The 26,283-nt window shown below is 44.3% G+C and overlaps 1 protein-coding gene across 4 annotated transcripts in view; it reads right to left on the bottom strand.

Moving 5' to 3' along the window:
• Positions 1–26,283, bottom strand: part of Dip2b (disco interacting protein 2 homolog B) — a 194,789-nt gene that overhangs the window by 56,079 nt on the left and 112,427 nt on the right. For all 4 annotated transcript variants that reach the window (XM_057791489.1, XM_057791492.1, XM_057791493.1 and 1 more), the window contains 13 exons: positions 25,667–25,786; positions 22,239–22,436; positions 20,884–20,975; positions 18,285–18,395; positions 16,331–16,454; positions 15,564–15,673; positions 10,161–10,263; positions 7,816–7,880; positions 5,138–5,231; positions 4,647–4,766; positions 2,802–2,916; positions 1,943–2,082; positions 606–742 (listed from right to left, as the gene is read on the bottom strand). In XM_057791489.1, coding sequence (XP_057647472.1) covers positions 606–742; positions 1,943–2,082; positions 2,802–2,916; positions 4,647–4,766; positions 5,138–5,231; positions 7,816–7,880; positions 10,161–10,263; positions 15,564–15,673; positions 16,331–16,454; positions 18,285–18,395; positions 20,884–20,975; positions 22,239–22,436; positions 25,667–25,786 — 1,529 coding nt within the window. The remainder of the gene's footprint in view (positions 1–605; positions 743–1,942; positions 2,083–2,801; positions 2,917–4,646; positions 4,767–5,137; positions 5,232–7,815; positions 7,881–10,160; positions 10,264–15,563; positions 15,674–16,330; positions 16,455–18,284; positions 18,396–20,883; positions 20,976–22,238; positions 22,437–25,666; positions 25,787–26,283) is intronic.

Raw genomic sequence — 26,283 nt, 5'->3', positions numbered from 1 at the left:
GCTCTGAGAATTTCAACTCGGGCTTTCATGCTCACACAGCCAGCACTGCACATCTCCCAGTCCCACACCTTTATCGGCGATCTAACGCAGCAGGCACAACTGTCACAGCACTCTCAAAGTCAAAATCTTTAACCCAGAAAGCTCTACCAGTGGCAAATCTGCTGGAGTAAACCTTTGTGAGGCCTCATTCTTTTAATATCCAACAGATTCCACACCATGTCCTTTGCCAGAGGCTGACCGAGTCCACGAGGTAAGATAGGCACTGTTACCATTCACCTTTTGTTCTGCTTCTGCGTTTCTGGAGACAAGGTCCTGTATTGCAGCCCAGGTGTAGTCCCCTGCCCCAGGCTCCCAAGTGCTGTGACTGCAAGCACTGGCCACCATGTCTGCCTACCACTCACATCTTAAGATAAAGGAACTGGGCATTCAGTAAGGCAAAGTGGCCCCACAGCAGCCAGTGAGTGTAGGAGTGGAATCTGATGCTAGGCACCGGGCTCCTGAAGCCCAGAGCTCAACCACTACGCTGTGCTGTGCTGCGAAGCCAGAAGGTCTCCATATAACATCTGACCTCACCCAACATGTCCCCGAGAAATAACATCATGTACCTCAAATGTATTTTTGGTCACACCAGCAAGTCCAAAGTATGTCATCCCTCCAGTCCTGGAGCTAACACAGATCTCTCCGATTTCATCTGTCTTGCAGAGCTGAGGAGGTCCGTCTGGTTTCACAATGCACATCATGCCTAGTGCACAGAAAACAGAACAAGACAGTCTAGAAAACTGAAAGCAACAACTTCGCTTACAAACCCAGAGAGCTGCCGGGCGGTGGTGGCGCATGCCTTTAATCCCAGCACTCGGAAGGCAGAGGCAGGTGGATCTCTGGGAGTTCAAGGCCAGCCCAGCCTGGTCTACAAGAGCTAGTTCCAGGACAGTCACCAAAGCTACAGAGAAACCCTGTCTCAAAAAACCAAAAAAAAAAAAAAAAAAAACCAAAAACAAAAACTAACAAAAGAACAGCCAACAGAAGTGCTACAGAGAGCTATGAACTTGTGAAGTTTACTTGGCACCTAAAGCTCTTGGACATGGGTGCACCGAGGAAGGACTGCATCAGCCTCCCAATGAAGTGGGTGCTGGCGTTCCACAGGGTCAGGACAGCACCCATGAGAGCAGCACTCTCTGCCTTCCTGAGTTGGCAACTCCAGTGAAAACAATGGCTGGCACCCACGTAAAGAGTGTAATTACACATGCCTTTGAGATTCTGACCTCATACAGCGAGCACAGGGCCAGCATGATGACACCCACTCGTCACTGGAGTGGCTCACAGAATGATGTGACTAAGCAGTGAAACTGGATTCCGAGTTTAACCCTCTGGTTTACCAGTCTTCTGTTCCTCCTGGTGCAGGAGAATTGTCTGTATTCTGTCAATCATGTTTTAAATAAATGCTGATTGGCCAGGCAGGAAGTATAGGTGGGACAATCAGACAGGAAGTATAAAGGTGGGGCAATAAGAACAGTAGAATGCTGGGAAGGAGGAAGCCCTTTCCTCCCCAGTCCTAACCAGAACACCAAAGAAGCAGGATGTGATCTGCCCCGCTGAAAAAAGTACTGAGCCATGTGGCTAACATAGATAAGAATAATGGGTTAATATAAGCTACAAGAGCTAATAAGAAGCCTGAGCTAATGGGCCAATCAGTTATAACTAATGCAGAACCTTTGTGTGTTTTCTTTGGGGCTTACCGGCTGTGGGAACTGGGCAGGACATAAACCCCAACAAGCAGGCCCTTCATGTTACACATCCTCTAGCATTCCCCTCTTTACAAGGTACTAGGGATGGAAGCCGGGGCTCTGGGCACGCACGGCGGGCAATCCACCACCAAGCTACCTTTCTAGTGCAGCAGCACCACTATTTCTCATGAAATCCCAATGACAGCCTCACAACTCACCTCCAGGCATCACATGTCCCACATCCTGGACTGTCAGGGCTGAATTTTTATCTTCAGTATTGACCCGTATTACCCCATAGCTCAATCCATTCATTGAGAGAATGGCTCTTCCTGGTAAGGGAGCCCCTGGAACCCCAGGCCTAAAATGTGAAAAAACAAACAAACCATCAAACCAGATCTATACAGAGGGCTTGGGTTCAATTCCTAGCACCTACAAGCTCACACTTGTCTGTAACTTCGATTCCAGGGTATCTGATACCCTCACACAGACATATATGCAGGCAAAACATCAATGCACATAAAATAAAAATAAAATATATATGTATATATAAACATAAACATATGTATATATAAAAGAAAAACAAAAACCAAAAAGAACAGCCTACTTCTAATTTAAGATGCAAAGGATTCTGAAGTGTAGGCAACATAGAAAAATAACTCACAAAATGAGATAAGAACAATTAAAGTTCAATTTCAGTTTCAAGGTATATTCTGGCAAGAAGAAAAATAATGAGATGCCTGAAATGACTTTACTAGGTAAATTTTACTTTTAGCATTTTCTAAAATAATTTATTTTTTATTTTATGTGCATTGGTGTTTTGCCTGCATGTATGTCTGTGTGAGTCTGTCAGAAGCCCTGGAACTGGAGTTACAGACAGTTGTGAGCTGCCATGTGGGTGCTGGGTCTTCTAGAAGAGCAGCCAGTACTCTTGACTGCTAAGCCATCTCCAGCCCTAACTTTTAGGTTTATAAAGCAGATAATCACTTAAAATTCTATTCTCATCACTGGGGAAAAAAAACCATACATCTCATCCAGGCTGTGACAGCCATCAAGAGAGTCTGGCATCCTAAGCAGTACCTGCGGATGGCTACAGTCATGGCCTCAGCAGACGTGGCACATGGACAGATGGCTTCAGGCTTCAGTCCGTGGCTTTGGAATAGACTCAGGAAAGCATCACAGGATGACACAGACCCTAAGGAGTGGGAACAGATCAACTTGAAAGCGGAAACGAGCATTTCCTTACTGTGGGAACTAATGGGTGTGTGTGACATAGTTGTCTGTCAGAACCTCCACTGTACATCAGTCATTCCGTGCAAACAGTTTACTGTGCCAATGAGGGCTGCACACGTGCTCATCCGACCCATGAAAGATCCTGACAGTACTTATAGTTACAATCTGGAAAGGCTACACCTACCAAGGAGACAGAGCAAGCTCAGATACTGATGGAGGAAGGTCATTGGTTAATCAATAAAGAAACTGCTTGGCCTGATAGGTTAGAACATAGGTGGGTGGAGTAAACAGAACAGAATGCTGGGAGGAAGAGGAAGTGAGCTCAGATGCCATAGCTCTGCTCTCGAGGGCAGATGCGATGAAGCTCTGACCCAGGATGGACGTAGGCTAGAATCTTCCTGGTAAGCGCACCTTGTAGTGCTACACAGTTTATTAGAAATGGGCTAAATTAATACGTGAGAATTAGCCAAGAAGAGGCTAGATATAATGGACAGTGTTTAAAAGAATACAATTTGTGTGTTGTTAATCCGGGGTATAAGGTAGCCAGGCAGCCGGCCGGGAGCTGGGTGGCAGGAACACAGCCCGCAACTCCACTACAAGAGACAACAATGCAGGTAATATGCAGCCAGGTGGGACTCGAGCAGCCCCTGAAGTATCTAAGATAGCCATGGCAGCGCAGCCATGGCAGTCCCACCTGCTCTCAGTGATGGTGTCTGACCCTTCATGAGTTCTCCATGTGTGTTTGAAGGCAGGATGATGAGTACGTTCACGTAAGAAACAGAACACAGCTGCCAATGCTTCGCTGAGTTCCCAGAGTGGAGGACCAGCACTGCTGTGCTTACCCAGAAAAGCAGACAGCACAGTAAGATCTCTACAAGTTTCTTGCAAATTCTCTCTATTTGCTGCTTGGAAGAATTCACACCAAGTTCATAAGATACATATTAAGTTACATCCAAACCTCTCCTTTCACTCAAGAGCCTCACATGGAGGAGTTAAATGAGCAAGGCATGGTTTCCTGGAGCCTTTAAGTCCATCAAGAGGTGAACGGATGAATAAACGTGGTATGTCTGTGATGGACTACAACATGCCAACGAAAAGGCTACAGACAAGTGCAAAACATGCCAGCTGAGAGAAGCCTATTACTTAACACACGGCAGCTTCACACCCAGTGTGCAGAGCAGGCCAATCTACAGACAGAATGGGGGTGAGGACACTGCAGAGTGAGAGCAGCTGAGACAGCCTGCCGCTCCTCCACAGGGCCCAAGTTCTGCTGCCAGCCCCAACGCCAGGCAGTTCATAGTTCCAGAGGGCCGGACACCCTCTTCTGGGCACTTGGGGAACCTGCACACATACACTCATACAGACACACACACATACACACACACACACACACATTTTTTAAATCAGTTTTGTTGTTGTTGTTGTTTGTTTTGTTTTGTTTTGTTCTAGAGGAAGGAAATTCATGAGAGTCTTAGGTGAGGGACACTGGAGAGGATCAAGAGTGACAAAGAGTCAGCATGTGGTTTCTCTTAGGCTAACAGGTGTTTTGAAACTTGAGTCATGGTGACAGATGTGCAGATACAAACACCACAACACCAAGTCAGACCCTTGAAACGGACAAGCATGGCTTCTAAGTGACCCTCAGTACAGATGTCGGAAGCAGATGTTCTGGGATCGCTACCCCGCACTCACAGGGATTGGCACCGTCAGTGACAATCAGCATCCTCAGAGAACTCAGGCTCACGTCCCTTTGGTCCCGGTGTGCCATCATGGCCCAGTGTAAGTCTCGACACTTCACAAGAGCTACTTTGGCTACAAATGCAAAGGGAAAGAGTCATGACACATACGTGCTAAATTTGAGCCCAGATTCAATGTATTACAATAACAACATTTTTACTTAGTTTGTAAAAGTTCTCACTTAAAGAACAATTTTAAGAGTTTAAGAAAGCCTGTGTGACCCTGTCCAGTTCACAGGTCACAGTCACAGGAATTCTGACAACACAGCATTCAGTGGAGCTAACAACAGCTCAAATTCCAGAGAGTCCAGGAAGAGCACAGTGAGCTAACACAGACAGCATACCCACATTATAACTCCAGACTGTGGGAAGCCATCACGGCCAGACAGTTCTCTCCAGGGCACACCGCACCAGTCTCATAACTAGCATGTCGATGTGTATGATTACCTTTGTGGGCATGGACTCTCTGGACCCACGAGAGAGGACAGGTCTTCATAACAGAGTAGGGCACGCTGATTGTATGCATCTTATTCATGACATTCTGAAAAGAAAAGAAACATACAAAGCAGTCAATACAAAGCATGCAGCGAGCACCTGAGAGTGGTGCTGACGCTCTCCTAGCGATGTTACAGGCGTTACTCAAGCCCACCCTTTCGAAAAGTACTGGAGTTCTAGCAGGAGCATTGCAGCACCTCTGAGAGCTGCTCGAACCCTGGTTTGCTCCTCTCTCCCAGGCGTCACAGCAATGAATATCTATCCCTCGGGCCCTTTGTCCACGCACACACACATATGTAGAATGTATATACATATATTCTTTAGAAATACAGAGTCTTTAAATGAAAGCCATCACAGTATACATGTACCTCCCACTTGCTGCTTTTCACTCTGACTGTTTCATAGATAAATCTAGGCACCTTAGAATCAGAGGGCTCTAGTCCCCTTAGTCATAGCGAGTGTGGAAGCAATGCACCCGCCCTCACACCCCTGGCACACACACGGCTGGTTCTTCAGGGTAGATAGAGAAGAGAAGCCGTGCTGAGTCACGGAGTTGCTGCATTTACAGAGTCAGTAGGTACTACTAAACTGTTCCCAGCCTACCCAGTGCTCCATGGTGCTCCTGCTTGCCACACACTACAGGCTGAGGGGAAAGGAATGGAAATGGGACAGCACTACAAAGAAAAAGACTCATTTTCCCGTTCCCTAGGTTAAGTGTTTGTAAAGATAATACAGCTGAGAGAACTGAGGGTCAGGCAGCTTGTTGTCCCTTATGCCATCCCTATCAAGGATGTGCAATCCCCAGAGACCTAGTGAGGCAGAGTAATCAAGCCTGTGGTGATTCTGTTGGTGTGTGTGTGTGTGTGTGTGTGTGTGTGAGAGAGAGAGAGAGAGAGAGAGAGAGAGAGAGAGAGAGAGAGAGAGAAGAGAGAGAGAGAGAGAGAGAGAGAGAGAGAGAGAAAGAGAGATCATCCTACCTCGTTTGGAATTTGAATATTCAAGCTAGCATGTGTGTGTGTCAAGCTAGCCTTGAACAACTCATGGTGATTCTTCTGCCTCAGACTCCTAAGTACTAGAATTATAATTACCAGTCACCATCCCCAATTAAGCCTGACATTGGCTACACTCCTCGCCATTTACATGCCCTTATATACAAGGTACCATCCCTGTGCCATCAAGTCCTAGTGCCGGCGCTAAGTGAGCTTCAGGGAAAATGTTCTGTCCGCGCTGGAAGACCCTCCTCACACAGCTTTCATTCGTTAACTTCTGGTTTTAAAAAAAGGAAATAGATTTGCAAGAGATACAGCTCTTCCAAAATAAGGGTGGGTTTCCCCGGTAGAGACCTACACCCCTAAGGAGCTGAGAAAGACAGAGAGAGAGAGAGGGGAGAGTGTACGTGTGTGTGTGTGTACGTGTGTGTGTGCATGTGTGTGTGTGCATGTGTGTGTGTGTGTGTGTGATCCATTAGAACTAGGTGTTCATGAGCTGCCTGCTATGGATGCTGGGAATAGAATTCGGGTTCCCTGAAGACAGCGAGTGCTCCTAGAAGTGCTGAGCCATCTCTCTAGATCCTGGACTGGGTGCTTAGCTCTCTAAAGGCCTTTCCAACTTCATGATCCCATATTTTTCTTTCCACCTAACTTCATGTTATACATAGTTTTCCCAAAGAAACAAACCCTTTCCAACTCTGCCCACCAAAAATCTCTACCTAGATAAACTTAGTTATTTCCAAAGTCCAACTTGACTGTCATCTTCTCATAGAAATTCCCAAGTGACTGGATGAGTGAGAAGTCACCCTTCTCTGGCACCAACGGCATGCTCCCCATCCTATTACAGGAAGTCCTCTTCCTTGTGCTCCCCATCCTATTACAGGAAGTCCTCTTCCTTGTGCTCCCATCCTATTACAGGAAGTCCTCTTCCTTGTGCTCCCCATCCTATTACAGGAAGCCCCTCTTCCTTGTGCTCCCATCCTATTACAGGAAGCCCCTCTTCCTTGTGCTCCCATCCTATTACAGGAAGCCCCTCTTCCTTGTTACTCTATTCTGTGCTCCAAGCATGTAGTTTTGTCTTTTTCTTACTGTATGTGTGTCCCTGAATGTTCATGTATGACTGTGGACCATGGTGCCATGGTGTGAATGTAAAGGTCAGATGACAATCTTGGGTGTTGGTCCTTGCATCCTGCTTTAAGACAGGGCCTCTTTTACTTAAACTGATTTACCGCCCTCTCCTCCTTCTCTGAAATTACAGGTAGTTGTAATGTACCTGACATAGGCACTAGAAACTGAACTCGGATCTTCTGCAAAAGCAGCAAGAGTTTTAACCCTGAGCCATCTCTGCAGCCCAAGGCAGAGATGGCTCACAGTTCACCGCTGCTACACCAAGCTAGCTGGGCACAGCTTTAGGGGATTCTCTTGTCTCCGCCTCCCATCTCACACTGGAATTACAGATGTGCACTACTGCACCTGGCTTTCCATGGATCCTGAGGAGCTAAACTCAGGTCCTCATGTTTGTGTGTCCTCTAAAAAATGTTATTTTGAGAGCTCCAGGTGCAAGTCCCAAGAGATACACTTGCCACAAAGCCCCAGCCTCAGACATATTGTAGTACAAAGACACCGACTCTGACAGCTTACCGCAAACATGCCATGCCACAATCCAGCGTCCTTCTTAAAGTCTAAAACATTTACTACGGCTTCTCCTAGAAAAGATGGAGGGAAACAGGAAGAGGTCATGGTGAGCAGAAAGTGACAGTCGCATTCATGCTCCTACCAAGCAACTTGTGGCTCTGGAAAAGCACTAGGGGATCAGAGTCTCTGGTCACTGAGACCCCTACAAATTGGCTGGAGGAGAGTGACAGGGATATGGTCACTACAGGGACACTAAGGTAGAAACTCTGTAGTATTTAGAGGTATTATTCAAAAGTTTCTTCCTAGTAAAATAAGGAACATCTATTTGTTTTAGAAACTCTGGGGATGGAGAGATGGCTCAGAGGTTAAGAGCATTGCTTGCTCTTCCAGAGGTTCTGAGTTCAGTTCTCAGCAACCACATGGTGGCTCACAACCATCTGTAATGAGATCTGGTTACCTCTTCTGGTAACATGTAGGAAGAGTCCTGTATATATAATTAATAAGTCTTTTTAAAAAAAGAAACTCTGGAATTTTCACAAACATATATAAAAATTATATTTCTTTGAAAAGCATGAAATATTATTCTACATAAAACCCTATGTATAGGGATGGAGAGATGGCTCAGTGGTTAAGAGCACTGGCTGCTCTTCCGGAGGTCCTGAGTTCAATTCCCAGCAACCACATGGTGGCTCACAGCCATCTATAATGAGACCTGGCGCTCCCTCCTGGCTTTCGGGCACACATGGAAGGAATGCTGTACACATAATAAATAAATAAATATTTTTAAAAAAACTATGTATACAGATGCCTATTTCTAGGTATATCTATAGACAGATTATCAACAAGATAAAACAGGCATACATAAGCCTGCATCTAATTGTTCTCACTCAATGACAGATTTCTCTATGTTTCTAATATTCAGGAGCTTAAGTTTCAGCTCCCTAGGTCAGAATCTTTGAATGAAGCCCTGGAACTTAACAGGACCCAGATGTGGCATATGATTGTTCTCACACATGCCTGTGCACGTATTAAATCCTATGATTGTTCTCACACATGCCTTCACACGTATTAAATCCTATGATTGTTCTCACACATGCCTGTGCACGTATTAAATCCTATGATTGTTCTCACACATGCCTTCACACGTATTAAATCCTATGATTGTTCTCACACATGCCTGTGCACGTATTAAATCCTATGATTGTTCTCACACATGCCTACACACGTATTAAATCCTATGATTGTTCTCACACATGCCTACACACGTATTAAATCCTATGATTGTTCTCACACATGCCTGTGCACGTATTAAATCCTATGATTGTTCTCACACATGCCTACACACGTATTAAATCCTATGAGTGTTCTCACACATGCCTGTGCACATATTAAATCCTATGATTGTTCTCACACATGCCTACACACGTATTAAATCCTATGATTGTTCTCACACATGCCTGTGCACATATTAAATCCTATGATTGTTCTCACACATGCCTACACACGTATTAAATCCTATGATTGTTCTCACACATGCCTGTGCACATATTAAATCCTATGATTGTTCTCACACATGCCTACACACGTATTAAATCCTATGAGTGTTCTCACACATGCCTGTGCACGTATTAAATCCTATGATTGTTCTCACACATGCCTGTTGCTCTGAAAGCAAAGAAAATGGAGCACTGGGAAGTAACACTTTAGTCAGGTCTGGAGCCCATACCTGGGATTTTGGCACAAAGGGGCTTGAGGTGGAGGCCAGTCTGAACTGTAATTATGCAATATATATTTAGATAGCAAAAGATTTAAATTTGTGTCCGTGCATTTTTGTTTCTGTTCATTTTTTTGAGAGAGGTTCTCATCTCATATCTTGCTATGTGTTCCAGGCTGGCCTCAAACTGACCCTGCTCCTCACTGTGTTAGTAGGCCAGCACTACAGCTGTGGGCCACAGTACCTGCTTCACAGTGCTTTCTGTTTTAATCTGAACCCTTGGAGCAGCACAGCTTGGACTGTAAGTACTTAGTTGGAAGTTTTCCATGGGAAGATGGAGACACCTGAGACACCCACCCCCCAGGCCTAAAAATACAGTTTTCTATCTCTGTACTCTAGAAATCAGATTTTACATATCTGGTTTGTCTAGAAATTTATTTAAACTACAGGATTTTTTTTTTTTTTTTTTTTTTTTTTTTTTTTTTTTAAGAGAAAGAAGGCAAAAGCAAGCCAAGAATGTGCCCTGGAACATTTCCCTCTGATTTTGGTCATTAAATGGAGTCCAATCACCAAGTGGGCACTCACAGCCACAGTATCTGAAGTTAACAATGAGAGCAGTCACGGGATGAGGTCTGACCTTCTGAATAATTGCAGGCCTGTGACAGAGCTTGGCAGTGGGACAGCATTGCAAGTCGGGACACCGTGACTCCCATCACACTCCCTTCTTTGCTTGTTTTATACTAGAAAAATAAAACAAAAACAAAACTGTAAGAAGCACAATAAGATGGGTTATTATAAATGACAAAATAAACCTAAACTTAAACCCAGATAAACCACTTTTTATTTATTATTTGCAGTTGGATCCCGAATTCTAGTCAAACAGAGCCCAGACCGGATGACAATGAAGCCCAACTGGAGCATGTGCAAAATGACCTCAAAGTTTAGTCGCTCGTCGACGTGATGTGGTCACCAAAAAGACTAATGCCAAGAGATTTGAGCTGTATGAACAGAAGCAAAATGCCAAATATAGCCATTCCTCAGTAGCTGCTCAATGGTAGAATGCTTGCCGAGCTGTGTGAGACGCTGGTTTGATCCCCTAATACCACAGAAACACTAAAACCAAGAAGCAGCAGGGCCTCGGCTGGTAGCAGGGCCCCATCCACTCCTGCAGGTGGCGTCTTCGCGTTTATCCTTAGTGTCTCATCCAGGGTGCAGCCTTCCTTCTGTGTCAGATCAAAGATATTTTCCCCAATTTACCTGACACATCTCTGCCCATCTGAGTTCCTTGTTTAGCTTTTGTGTCTCCTGGTTTCTCCCCCTCACTGCTCTGTCTCTGAGTTGTATTTCTCCCTCACTGCTCTGTCTCTGAGCTGTATTTCTCCCTCACTGCTCTGTCTCTGAGCTGTATTTCTCCCTCACTGCTCTGCTCTGTCTCTGAGCTGTATTTCTCCCCCTCCAAGACAAGGCTCACAATGTAGCCCAGGCTTGCCGGCAACTTGTGGCAATACCCCTGCGGCAGACTCTCATGAGCTGTCTCACCCAGAATCATCTCTGATTATGCCTTAAATGCTGGCACACCTGAGAATCCCCTTCCCTCCTACCCTGTGTCATCAGGGTGTGGTATCTTTGCTTGACTGTTGGCTCTGTGTCCACTAGCCTCTCCTTCAGAGGCCTAGACTCCCAGGATCCCGCTTGTCACGGGAAGGCATGCTACCAAGTCTCCGTCCCATGCCCACCTCCACCCATGAGAACTCTCTCCATGTTTTCTTGTTTTTCTGAGGCACGGTCTCACTACGAAGTACTGGCTGTTCTGGAACTCACTAGGTAGACCAGGTTGTCCTGGAACTCACTATGTGACCAGGCTACCCTTGAACTCACAGAGATCTGCTTTCCTCTTCCTCCTGAGTGCTGAGATTAAAGGCGTGTACCACACACTGCCTGACTCTTTCTATATTTTCTATTTAACTGAAGGATTCTGCCATCCATCCAGATGCCTCTTCTCCCTTCAGGACCAGTCACCAGTCTGGCTGGCTCTATTCCCTACTGTCTCTCAACCCTATCCACTTCTCTTAGCCATCTCCACAAGCTTTGGCTCACTTCAGTAACTTTAAAAAAAAAAAAAATATTTATTTTTATTTTCTTTGCACTGGTGTTTAGCCTGAATGTACGTCTGTGTGAGGGTGCCAGATCCCCTAGAGCTGGGGTTCCAACTGTAAACTGCATGTGAATGCTGGGAATTGAACTCTTCTCTGGAAGAGCAGCCAGTGATCTTAAGCACTGAGCCACCTCTCCAGCTCAAAAGCTTTTTTTTTAAATGCAGGCTAGGGCTGGAGAGATAGCTCAGAAGCTAAGAGCACTGGCTGCTCTTCCAGAGGACTCAGTTCAGTTCCCAGCACCCACATAGCAGCTCATAACTGTCTAGAACTTCAGTTCTAGGAGAGCTAATGCCATCTTCTGGTCTCTGTGGGAACTGCATGCACATGGTCCACTCAGGCAAAACACTCATACATATAAAATTTAGAGGAAAAAAAACAAACCAAACCAAAAAAAACAAAAAAAAAAAAACAAAACTAAACAACAAACCCAACCCTAAAACCCAGTGTTTCCTTCATAGCCCAGCCAATCTAGACAAATCTTTTAAAAACTTCATTATTATTTGCGTGTAAGGTGTGTGTGGGGGGGTGCACATGCTATAGCACATGTATGGAGGTGGTGGAGGTGGTTCTCTCCTTCCACCTTTACGTGAGGTTTTGTGGTCAAACCTGTCAAGCTTGAGTAGCGAGTGCGGGCCTGCTGAGCTGCCAAGCTGGCCTAAACAAATCTTTTTATACAATAAAGTCAATCTTATTTCTCACCTACTAACAACCCTTTAAAAGTTCCCCCTTCAGTAGAGAACCTGTGGGTAATGTGAGGCTCTCAAGCAAGCGGATTCTAGGAGCAGGGCCTCGCAGTACAGAGCAATGACATTTCCCATGAGGCCAGGGTGCTGAGGAGGGCTACATGATAAAGGGCCAACTCCAGCAGCAGTTCCCAGGAGGGGTGGGATGAGGGAAGCCCCGCACTGAATGGCTTCAAACAGGCCCCACTCTCTTTGCGTCAGCAGTATCAGCAGTATGCCCATCTGATGGAGGAAGGTCATTGGTTAAAAAATAAAGAAACTGCTTAGCCTTCATAGGTTAGAACATAGGTGGGTGGAGTAAACAGAACAGAACGCTGGGAGGAAGAGGAAGTGAGCTCAGACTCCATGCCTCTGCTCTCCAAGGCAGATGCGATGAAGCTCTGACCCAGGATGGACATAGGCTAGAATCTTCCCGGTAAACGCACCTTGGGGTGCTACACAGATTATTGGAAATGGGCTAGTCCAGGTGCAAGAGTTAGCCGAGAAGAGGCTAGATATAATGGGCCAAGCAGTGTTTAAAAGAATACAGTTTGTGTTGTTATTTCGGGGCATGAGCTAGCCAGGCTACCAGGAGCTGAGGCGGCAGGAACACAGCCCGCAGCTCCCCACTACAGAATGGCGCCCAACGTGGGGCAACTATATCCACAGAAAGCCTGAGAAAGCTTGGAAAAGAATAGAGTAAAGCATGTTTTCTTGGAAGCAGCAATTTCTCGGGTCTGCTCTGCTTGCTAGAGGCAAGCAAGCACTCTCATCTAAGAGAGGCTTCCTGACTCAGCTTTAGCTGCAAAATCCTGTAGCTCTTTTAAGAGGTCCTGCCACGAAACATTTAAACGGTGTTGATGAAAAGCTGAACACATGCTTTTCGGTTTTCAGCTGTAGCAGGAAAAAAGCTGTGCCGTTTAAAAATGCTGGCTTTCTGGGCCGTCCTGCCAGGGCAAACTCTGACTGTTTGAGGCAGGAGGGCCGACTACAGAGAGAGGACTTGAGTGTTGTCTGTGGATATAGTGCTGCAGCTTGCTTGCTGGCAGGGACCTTGAAACGCCATAGACTTGTGGCAATAAACATGGCTACAGCCGGTACCTCCACCATGAGGCTGAAAGCTAAAGAATGGGCTGGATCCAGCCGTAAAAGCCACAGCTTTAGTTCTACTGATATTGCTTGGCAAATTAAAGGCTCATGTGGTCACAAAAGGAGAGATATTCAGTAAAAGAAAGATTCAAAGTTGAAGAAAACGTTTAAATGATTTACAGTATGTTTAAAAATATATGCAGGCTAAAAGTTAAAGTTCTTAAAAGTAAAAAAAAAAAAAAAGGAAGAAATAGAGTAGTTGGGTGTGGTAGTACACACCTTTAATCCCAACACTTGGGAGGCAGAGGGAGATTGACCTCTGTGACTCCAAGGTGTGGTAGCACACGCCTTTAATCCCAATGCCTGGGAGGCAGAGACAGAAGGATCTCTGAGAGTTCAAGGACAGCCTGGTCTACAGAGTTATTCCAGGACAAAGATATACAGAGAATGTGTCTCAAAAAATAAAAGTAAAAATAAACAAAATAGAGGTTAAAACAAAGCACACAAAGATGGAAAATACACAGAGAATTTTGATACTGTATGCTATTATGCTCTGTTTGAATTGTTTGAATGCTGAGGAAGGAGCAACAGCTGCTAAAAGATATTTGTTTATAAATGCTACTGAACTAATCCAACATAGATATTTTGAAAATACCTTGACTTCAGAATTTGGATCTAAGGATATGATACTTTGGAAAAGAGTTTCTTCTTTTGTTTTCACAGAGGATGAGACACTGTGGATTGCTTTTATCCCAATATGGTATGATGGACCATGCCCTCCTGAAAGGTTGCTGTGAATACCATCAAAAAATTACTTTACTCAACTGCCTACTGAGATGAAACCAGCACACAGGTTATACCTTGAAAGACCTAATTAACAACGCCCCCATTCAGCAGGAAGCAGTTTGGAGAGAAATAACTGCGCCCATATGCCCAAATACTGTTTATAAATGTTCTTTTACATTTAAAGGGGGAGATGATATAGGTATGAATAATTTGCATTGATATGGATTTTGCTTTAGTGATTGAAATTTAAGGTCAATTTTGTTATATGTATATGTATTTCTGCTCTTGATTAAGGTATTGTGATTGTGTAGTTCATGTAAAAACGTAATGTATATAGGTTGTTAATGGATAATCAATAATAGTCAAGCTTGTAGTCATGTTAGTTAGATTTTCTAGATGTACATAGATATATTTTAGATAGGCATTCTTCATATCTTTCAAAGATTATAAAATATGGCATTTTAAGTGTTTTAATAACTTAGGGTTTTTCATGACAATGAGACACGTCTGCTCCTGGCAGCACCAATCTACTTCAAGAAGAAAGAAGATGGGCATCGAAGAGGCACCTTATGGAGTTTGATAGCCATTTGGGCAAGAAACTGCTCTTGCCTGGACTATTGCATAAACTGGACACAGAGAACCCGCAGAGAGAGGACTACTGAACTTGCCTAAAGGTGAGATGATCTTTCGGGGTTCCTGATTCATGAAGGAGTCTGCAAGACATTCTGCAGGACACAGCAGATAGTGACTGAACTGACTTTGAAATTTCCTGCTTCATGGAAATGTCTGTTGGATACTATGGGCCTTTAGGCCGAAGATGGATGCCCCAACGGTACAGAGGAACTTTGGGTGACTGTCCAGGCAGCAAGATGTCTCTGTGATTTCTAGAGTTTTGTAAGTTGCTTACTTCTCATTTACTTAGGTAATATTATATCCTTCTGGAGTCTTTGATGGAGTTGAAGAATAGATAGATAGTTATAGTTTTCCTTAGTTATGATAAAGATAAAATAGATGTAAATATTGTAAGTGTAATTCTTACTTGATAACTGTTTTGTTATATGTAATTTTGCTATGTTAAAGTTAAAGACTTCCTTTTTTTTTTTTGTTTAAACAGAAAAAGGGGAAATGATGGAGGAAGGTCACTACACCCACCCTCTTCTTTCATGGTCAAAGCTATTTCAAGTTTTACCTATCCTTGTTATTACAAAAAAATTACCTCTTAGCAGTCACTAACATGCATCTAAAGCGTAAAAAAAGCCAAGAAACACACACTGTCTCCAGACTTACCTCGATGTATGCTGGTTCTGTACCAGCGGGTGAGATGTGGGGCTGCCAGTCTTTGGGAGGCTTTGAAAGGTACTTGGAATCTGTTACAACCCACTTGAGCCGAGGCCAACCTGTCAACCCAGAGTGAAAATTGAACTGCTTAAGCCACCAGTGAAGGACTTCACACTGAATGAGTCATCTTAAATGTCAAATCAGCATATTAAGATCATTTCATCATCAATAAAATACCTAATTTTTACTAGGTTTAGTGAAAAGTCGCTAATTATAGCTTCTTTCAAAAGATCATTTGTCCACATGAGAAATGCGGGCTTGACTCCTCCACAACGGGAGACTCATCCATCAGGGGAAGCCTGCAGAGCCGTGTGTCCTACCATCCCCCAGCCTTAATGTACACAGGTTAAGAGTGTGACTACAGAACCTGACAGTCTGGGTTCAAATCACCGCTCTGCCTTTATTAGCTGGAATTTAAGGATTCTGATTCTAAATTTCCTACCTGAAAAATAGGGACAATTACTATACCAATCTCGTGACTAAGAATTAAAAACAAACAGACAAAAAACCATACACATGAAGTCCTTAGTTGTTACTCTATTAAAATTCGAACTAGCCAGGACTCAGGCCGCAGAGGCAACTTGTATCTCTGTGGGTTCGAGGACAGCTTGAGCTACACAGAGAAAATCTGTCTTGAAAAAAGCAAAACACAAACAAAAATCTAAAGGACTCAGACCTGACTTTCAATGGGTAATTTGGGCATGAATATTACTCACCTTTAAACTGTACAATTTCTCCATTCTGGGTTTTTGGCAGGCCCTTCAGACAAATTTCACTGGTGAGAGCTAAGGCAATCCCACAGCTCCCTAGTAAGAAGCCAATCTGCTGACCTCCAGCATCCTGTGGAGAAAAAAATAATGAACACAGTGAAGGTGTGAGCATGAGTGAGCACAGTGAAGGTGTGAGCGTGAGTGAGCACAGTGAAGGTGTGAGCGTGAGTGAGCACAGTGAGTGAGGGTGTGAGCGTGAGTGAGCACAGTGAGTGAGGGTGTGAGCATGAGTGAGCACAGTGAGGGTGTGAGCGTGAGTGAGCACAGTGAGTTAGGGTGTGAGCGTGAGTGAGCACAGTGAGGGTGTGAGCGTGAGTGAGCACAGTGAGGGTGTGAGCGTGAGTGAGCACAGTGAGTGAGGGTGTGAACGTGAGTGAGCACAGTGAGTGAGGGTGTGAGCACAGTGAGTGAGGGTGTGAGCGTGAGTGAGCATGAGTACACCACGCTTGGCAATGGCACCCAGAGACACCCATCACTACCCACTGTGCAATGGAGCCCAGACAGCTTCCAAATGTCGCAGCTCGAGACAACATGGCTCAAACAATTTCTGTGGTTGTTTCCTAAGTACAACCAAACACTGTTTCAACCTGACATTGGAAAGTGTGCACCCTAAGCCAGTGTAACCTTCTGTGACTCTTGAGGCCAGTGGAACAAATTCTAACACAGTTTTCTTCTCCCAGCCCTATCACCAAATCAAGAGTAGCAGTTACCCAGGCCAAAACAAAATAAATAACACAGATAGATATCAAAGCCCATATTTCCATTCAATTACACCAAATCTTATCTTCCTTTATTCTTCTACTTTAGAGGAAATAGATCTTAACCTTAAATAGCAGCAAAAGCAACCAAAGGCAAAGTCTAAAGTATTTACCTACCGTCTTCGAAGCATCACCAGGGGAACACAAAGGACTGCCGGCTTAAGGGGAGCCTTATGATCTATCCATCAACTAAAACTTTAGCAATGTCACCAATCTGTTTATTATTACTTAAAAAACTTTATTATAAATCAACATTCTCTACTATATTAGTCTCTAACATCAATTTTCAGAAATAAACAGCATGAAATGGCCAGTGTGAAAAGTTCAGGGAGAAACCATTCAAACTAGAATGGAAATCTGCCCTGTCATCTTTACTATCAGGGCTGACATGGTCTGAACACAATCTCCATTGTGGAGCAGTCACCTCCTCCACTGCATCATCACCTCCCTCACCTCCTCCACTGCATCATCATTACCTCCCTCGCCTCCTCCACTGCATCATCATCACCTCCCTGGCCTCCTCCACTGCATCATCACCACCTCCCTGGCCTCCTCCATTTCATCATCACCTCCCTGGCCTCCTCCACTGCATCATCACCTCCCTGGCCTCCTCCACTGCATCATCACCTCCCTGGTCTCCTCCACTGCATCATCACCACCCTGCCTCCTCCACTGCATCATCACCTCCCTGGCCTCCTCCACTGCATCATCACCTCCCTGGCCTCCTCCACTGTATCATCACCTCCCTGGCCTCCTCCACTGCATCATCACCTCCCCCACCTCCTCCACTGCATCATCACCTCCCCCGCCTCCTCCACTTGATGAAGTAAGTCTGAAGGAATGGTACTGTATGAATAGCAACCACTGCACACTCAAATATACGCCTCCCATGACTTTCTTTCTTTCCTTCTTTCCTTCCTTTTTTCTTTCTTGACAGTATCTCTCTGTATAGCTGTCCTAGAACTCACTATATAGACCAGACTGGCCTCAAACTCACAAGAAATTCACCTGCCTCTGCTTCCCAAGTGCTAGGATTAATGGCAGAGGCCACCATGCCTAGTGATTACATTGCTTCTAGTGTCACTGAGTCAGTCCAGTGCCTACTGTATCACAGCGAAAGACATTTAGCACAGAGATGTTACCTTTCTGGTCAGTGGTACTTCTATAGGTACTGGAATCACTTCTGCCAGGAGACATCCATAAAAAGCCACCATAAACATGACTGGATCATTGTTGGGGTAAACCAAGGCAACCTAAAATTCCCGAAGACATTACACAACAGTGGAGCACAGACTGATTAACTCTATACACATAGAACATTTTCCATGGACACAATAAGTCAAACAATTTAACAGTTATTCATTCTGAAGGAAATTAAGTGACTTAGAAGGACAAAAACATCTGGTAGGGACACCATCATCCCCATGGTTATACTATAGATTCTGGGGTAGAGGTTGTAGCTCAGAGAGTATTTGCCTCATATAAGACCCCATTTACATTCCTAGGAACACCAAAAAGCAAACCTAAAACCTAAAACTTACACATTTTGAGACATAAAGATGCAATTCATTATCATTATGGTAAAATGTTTCATTTAATCTTAGTTGTGATTCAGTAGCAGACAGCTTGTCTAATATGTTAATTACTTAGGAAGCTTAACGCAATTTACCTTAGTGAAGGGTTAATAGATAAATGTGGTGGACATCTCACGACACAACAGCATGTAATTTAGAGCTGTGTATGTCTCAGAGGGCACCTACAAGTATTAACCAGCCCAGTCACCACACTGGGACCACACAGGTCTGTTCTTAACCATTTCATCGCACCAGTCCCTAGGCACTCAACATGCAAGTAGTCCAGCATGAAGGCATCTGGTAACATATGAACAACTGGAAATACAGCTGGCTCATTAGCAAGAGGTAAGCCAGGAGAACACTGAAAGCCCTATGTGGGCAAGCCTGTGATTTCTTCTGCTAAGTCACAGGAGTAACTTTACTCAAGGATGCAAAACCACTCATCTTACTACACTGTGGTGCTTGTTCTCTGGCTGGAATATTCGCAGATTCACGTTTGAAATCTGATCATGTCACTGGATTCTTTTAAGTTTCTTTTATTTATTATTACTGTTTGGATAAAATATGCGTGTGGGTGCTGGGTGCGTGCCATAGTGTGTGTGCTTAGGGGACAACGGTCAGGTCTGTGAGTTCCAGAGATGGGACGCAGACATGAGGCTTCTACAGCAAGCCCTTCATCCCGTGAGCCACTCCTCCAGCCCCTTAATCACTGTGTTCCTGTTTCTTCTCAATTTGCAATCAAACTGCTTAAACTCACTCCAAAGCTGAGTTCAATCTAAACCTTTAAACTGTCCTAGAGGTCTAAAAATAATTCCACAGAACGAAATGGCCTTCTTGACACTTGGGTAGGCACAGCATCGCCTGCTTAGGTTCAGTGACTCACGGGAAGTCCTCAGTGTCAGTCTGTATATGTAAAACCATACTTTAAGGATTTCTGGGACATTGTAAAAGCATTTTTAAATAGTTACTGAGGATCCATGAGATAGCCTAAGAGTGCTTGCTACCAAGCCTGATGACCTGAGTTTAATCCTCCAAGGACTTACGTGGTGGAGAGAGTCAGCTCCCATAAACTGTCCTCTGACCTCCACAAGAACACTCATGTTCACACACAGACACACACACATAAATGTAAAAAATATTTTCTTGCCGGGCGGTGGTGGCACACGCCTTTAATCCCAGCACTCGGGAGGCAGAGGCAGGCGGATCTCTGTGAGTTCGAGACCAGCCTGGTCTACAAGAGCTAGTTCCAGGACAGGTTCCAAAAGCCACAGAAACCCTGTCTCGAAAAAACCAAAAAAAAAAAAAAAAAAAGAAAAAAAAATTCTTAAAAAGGTTACATTAAGAAAGTCTGCTTATTAGTCTACTAAAAAGAAAGCTGGGGTCAGTGAGATGGCTCAATGAGAAGAAGTGCTTGCTGAACAAGGCCGACAGTCTCAGATTGATGGAAATCAACAGCTAGAAGTCAGTTAATTCATGAAAACTGCTGTGCAGTAGCAGGTATTTCATTCTACAAGTCACAAATAAACAGTAATATGGAATGACAGGAAGTAGTCCTATTCAATACATTACTAACAGGGAAAAAAAAAACTTAAAAAATTTTAAAAAATATCACTTCCAATTAAGAACTAAATGAAACAGTATCAATTTGCCTTTAACAATTTTAAGAACCAGTTTTATAAAGACAAACATCCGAGCCGACATGGAAGTATTTACTTTCAGAAAGACTTCTTTTCCTTTTCACTGCCTCAGTTTACCTACAGGCAGCTCCAGAAAGAGGCCCGAAGCCTCTGAATTACAAACGGCACCTAGTGCTGAGCTGGCCCGTTGGACTCCCGACTAAACTGGTTTCATTTTCTAAGAATAAGAGCTACGCTGAAGCTGGAAACAGCTCACTGTGAAATGCACTGGCTGGTCTTACGGGTACCAGGGGCCCTTTCCAGCACAGTGGGAGCTCACAATCACTTCACAGCTCCAGTTCTAGGGAATCTGATGTCCTTAGGCACCAGACACGTGGTATAGACAGACACACATGCAGGCCGCACACCCATACACATAAAACAAGTAAGCATTTTAAAAAGGAATAATGTAAGTGTTATCATTGTACAACAAAGCCCAGGGCATGTATCAGAAACAAATACCACCTTTCTAAACAAACAAAATCAGTTACCCTGTCTCCAGGCTTTAACACAGGCTCGTTTTTGGTCCCCAGTTTATTAAGCAGCGTGTAAGCCAACTTTAAACTTCTGCTCCACAACTTTCCTGAGAAAAGAAAACAATCAGACGGAAGAGATTATAGGCCTATTTCAGCCAGAGAGCACTGGGCTCACCACTGAGTCACCAGCGGCTGCGATGAGCCACCCTCCCCAACACAGAAGTCGCCCCTCAAGCAGCCTCCCGGGCACTCTAAAGAGCCACTCTTTCCCAGGACAAATGAAAAACACCCTGCCTTACTTAAGAGTTCAAGTTCTTGCCGGGCGGTGGTGGCGCACGCCTTTAATCCCAGCACTTGGGAGGCAGAGGCAGGCGGATCTCTGGGAGTTCGAGACCAGCCTGGTCTACAAGAGCTAGTTCCAGGACAGGCTCCAAAACCACAGAGAAACCCTGTCTCGAAAAACCAAAAAAAAAAAAAAAAAAAAAAAAAAAAGAGTTCAAGTTCTTTCCTGCGTTTTGTTTTTTCTCTTTTTCTTTTTGAGACAGGGTCTTACTATCCTGGGACTTGCTACGTAGACCAAGCTGGCTTCAAGGCCACAGACATCCGTCCACTTCTGCCTCCCAAGTACTGGGATTAAGGTGAGTGCCACTGATATATGGCTCATTTCAATACTTTTTTAAATAATGTAACAAGAGCATACTTAATACCTTTAAAGAGAGGACAACATTTTTTGTTTGTTTGTCTGTTTTACAACACAAGACTAAAAGACAGTTAGTTGGCTATGTCCTAGGGTTTTCTAGAAGGTTTAACTCAAATGATTAAAAAAAAAAAAACACTATAAACGGAGTAAGCTGAGCGTGGGCTCATAACAATAATGCTACCCTTCAGAGGCTGAGGCAGGAAGATTTCTGCTGCTTTAAGGCCAGACTGGGTTACATAGTGAAATTTTGTCTTATAGAACTAAGATCAAAAGAGAAGCTGGTTCTAGGAGCCATAGGGCTGTACTCATAGGTGTCAGATGAACGTTGGAGGGAGGGGCTAGTCAGTGCCACGATTTATGCCTGCAACTCAGAAATCAGGAGACTAAGAGAACCAAGAGTTCAAGGTCATCCCGGGCTACATAAACTTTGTCTCAGAAACATAAAACAAAACAAAAACAAATCTTCTAATGTAAAAACAAAAACGAATCTTCTTTTGCTGCCCTTAAACCTAGCTGCTTACCCACATCACTTTAGCAAATCAAAGTGTTTGGCAATAGCTCCACCTGGAACACAGGGTCTAATGAAGTAACCGAGACACATGCAACCGAGAACCACCCAAAGAAGCACCGCCCAGAGTCCTCGAGAAACCTCAGCGCAGTGGGGACCCACCGTATGTGAGCGTATATACTGGTTTCCCAGACATGTCCAGCCCGGTCAGGCAGGGGCACTTGGCTTGGGTGGAGCCCCAGCGCTGCAGGGCAGACTCCAGCGCAGGGGGCCAGTTACAGATGACTCCAAGGGGCTCTCCCTTCACTGGCATCATTTGTCGGCCCTCAGGCTTTGGTTGGTTGGGATCTGGCTGAGGTACTGCAGCAAACAGGCAAGAAGATGAAATAAGTTCACGTGTTTCTAACTCCAACTCGAACACATTTTCCTCTGTCTCTCTCTGGCTCATTCTCACAGTGAGGCCTTAGGGCTTCTATCATCCTCCCAGGGAGTCACAGCTTCCAGGGAAGGGATGGTTTACTCCCATCACTGCTTACAGTGCCCCAAATGCAAGGGCTGCTTAACGGTGTTAGCTGAGTGGAGAGAGAGGAACACCTACACCAGGAATCAGAGAGACTGTTTATACTCAAAATATATGCTGTAGGTTTTTCTACAGTGACAAGTATTATTCAAATAATTCTTTAAATCCTACATTTCTTTTGTTTATTGTTGGTTTTGGTTGTTTGCTTTTGTTTTTAAGACAGTGTCTCCCTATCTAGGCTTGGTTGGCTTGGCTGACCTTGACTTCATAGAGAGCCACCCACCTCTATCTCCCACTGTGCTCAGTCTTAAACTCTATATTCTCATAGAAGAAAAGATAATTTACATATAGGCTAAATACTCAAGTAATTACTGTGTACAACCATGTGTACAGACTATAGTAAACTGGAAATGTGAACAAGCTGGGTGTGGGAGCCCATCCCCATAGTCTCAAAGTTCAGGAAACTGAAGCAAGAACAAGATCAAATTTAAGGTCTGCCAAGGAATACTGCCAAGACTCTTCTCTCAACAAAACACTTAGAGAAAACAAGCACTGCACTTACAGCTACAGAGTGCACAGGGGCACACAGATAGTGATACTTCAGCTCAGGTGTGACTCAACTCGGAGTGTGCAGTCACCCACTACCCATGTTAGCCTGGTTTTGCTGTGTGCATGCCCTAGTGCATACTGCAGCTATATATGGGCTGGAGAGATGGCTCAGTGGTTAAGAGCACTGGTCTCTCTTCCAGAGGACCCACGTTCAATTCCCAGCACCCACATGACAGCTTATAGCTGTCTGTATTTCCAGCTTCAGGAGATCTGATACTCAATTCTAGACTCTGCGGTCAGCAAGCATGAAAGTGGTACACATACACACATGCAGGGAAAACACCCATCCACACAAAATCAATCAGGAAAGACAACTAAAAATAAGAAGAAAAAACTGTTCTTTGTGACTCACTATTATGATGGATTTGTTTGACTCATTCTTTTTTTAGAGTTAGCACATAAAGCAGGGGGCTTCCAAACAGCATTTTATGCATCTGTATCATTACATTTCACTCTTGCTCATCCCCATCCCACCTCTCCTACCCGCTCCTGCTGGCCTCCCTCTTCCCAAGCAGACCATGTCTGCTTTCACATCATGTGAATTCCATTTCTCTCTTAGCCCCACCTCTGCTAAGACTCCCTTCTCCCCTTTCGCAGTGCCCCCTTTTCAGGACCTGCACACACACATTTAAATCTAGATTCTGCAGGAAAAAGACATGCTGCCTGCACATTTCTGAGTCTGGCTTACTTACATAGTGTAATGTTCCCTATTTGCATCCATTTCTCTGAATTCATTCTTCTACTAACAAAATACTCATTTCACTCCTTATTTTGCATAATATTTTCAGACCATTAAAACCCTTAGATTTAATCTAAATTTAACAAGAATACCCAGGAGTAACTGTTATAAGCCACTTCATCTCTACAGAGACTGTGCATCTGGGAGGTAGAGTTTTCCACTAGAGCTCTGTGCACACTTCTTCATGCTTCCAAAAGATACAGGTGTTTTCCTTTTCCAAAAACAACCATTAGTCAAAGAAACCTATTTATAATTAGTAAAACACTGTTAGAACCCAGCAAAGATCAGAACTAGTCTCCAATATGCCACATCCCATTACTATTCTGATATGATTATAGTCTTCTTCTAGTCTCAGGACAAGCAAACCGACAGGGCTTCCTGATAGTTCTTCATGCAGGAGAGTCCGTTAGTCTCTCTCCCTGTGTGCAGTCTCCTTGGTCCCCTCCACTCTTTGTGAGTCTGCCATGAGCTTCAATCACACAGAATGGCTGCTCTTCACCCACACTCACACCCTCTCCCTTCTCAAGTTCTCTTATGAAATCCAGGATATCGTGATTTCACCAGTGAATGGTTTTTAATTATTGCACAAAAAAATTCTGATGCTCGACCACCTGTCTTCAACCACACACACAGGACTAACTCCTACCTCTCCCATATTCTCTAACATGAACATCCTGGCTAACCTGTTTCTACACTGACTCATTTTATAACTGACTGGTCTACATCACATTTAGCATGAAGGAAGGAAGTGCATTTTCATGTCTTTAAATGTCTTTACTATCTACCACTCTGTCTTCTGGAAAGTGAATGTGTGTGCACTGACTGGCAGAGTCAATAAAAGGCCCATCTGTACTACAAGAAAGAAAACAAACCTTTGAGGCTGGATTTGTTATCGACATGCTCAAAAAATACAAATTACAAATAATTATAGAAATCATGTATTTCTAGGCGAGTGAGACGGTTCATCAAATAAAGGTGTTTGCCATCAAACCTGCTGACCCAGAACCTGCACAATGGGAGAGAAGCAGCTTTCGGAAGTGGTGCTCTGGTCTCCACACATGCTCTCTCTCACAGGCACACACACCATGCGCTGATGGAGGAAGGTCATTGGCTAATAAAGAAACTGTCTTGGCCCATTTGATAGGCCAGCCTTTAGGTGGGTGGAATAAACAGAACAGAATGCTGGGAAGAAGGGAAGTGAGCTCAGATGGGATGCTGCTCTTCTCCAGGGCAGATGCGATGAAGCTCCGACCCAGGATGGACATAGGCTAGAATTTTCCCGGTAAGTGCACCTTGAGGTGCTACACACATTAATAGAAATGGGTAATCATGATGTAAGAATTAGCCAGTAAGAAGCTAGAGCTAATGGGCCAAGCAGTGTTTAAAAGAATACAGTTTGTGTGTTGTTATTTCAGAGCATAAGCTAGCCAGGCGGCCAGGAAGGAGCTGGGTGGCAGGAACGCAGCCCACAGCTCCTTCAACAATGCGCCTTGTGACTCAATGACTGAGTACAAAGACCACACTAATGAGGATAGCTCTTAGCTCCCAGTCCTCCTCGTCCCCATCCCTTCTCCGAGACCTAACACATAAATGATCCTGAGGGAAACTGCACAGCCGCATGAACTCCTTGAGTAAGAACCATGCCACGTTCAGCCCTGACCACACACACCCAGTGTGTACTAGCTGCTAGTGAGTGTGTGCTTCTGGCACTTTCACTACTACCTTCCACAATTTCTTCAGAGTCGTCCACAAAAAATTCCTTTAAGGGGGGTCTTTTGGGTCGTTTCAGTGTGCTGAGAAGCTGCTGGATTTTCGTGGATACTCTGCTACTGACAGGAACACCTGTAAGGGGAAAAGCAATGGTAAATTCAGTTAAAATTCATTGAGCTCAATAAATACATTTTATTACCTCAATTACCTCATTCTTCTCTTTAAAAAACTTACCTATTAAGATTTTTATTACCAATGAGACTTTTAAGGATTTAAATGCCTTGTTTATTGAAACTGTGATTTCTCTTTCTTACCCTTATTTCCTTTCCTCCTCCCTCCCAGATCATCATCTTTTTTTTTTCCTTCAAGACAGGGTTTCTCTGTGTAACAGCCCCAGCTGTCCTAGAACTCACTCTGTAGACCAGGTTGGCCTCAAACTCACAGAGATCCACCTGCCTCTGCCTCCCGAGTGCTAGGATTAAAGGCATGCACCACCACCGCTTGGTTCAGATTTTACTTTCAGCTCTGCTTGCTTGGCCTTTGCCATCTTATTCTATTCAAAAAGGACCAAATATACACTTGACCAACTTTCTAACAACAGGAGGCAACCAGCGCTATGCTGAGTGTGC

The sequence above is a fragment of the Chionomys nivalis genome, chromosome 17, assembly GCF_950005125.1.
Source record: "Chionomys nivalis chromosome 17, mChiNiv1.1, whole genome shotgun sequence".
Taxonomy (NCBI): Eukaryota; Metazoa; Chordata; class Mammalia; order Rodentia; family Cricetidae; genus Chionomys; species Chionomys nivalis.
Note: the sequence above shows the minus strand (reverse complement) of the source record. Positions and strands in the feature narration are given on the sequence as shown.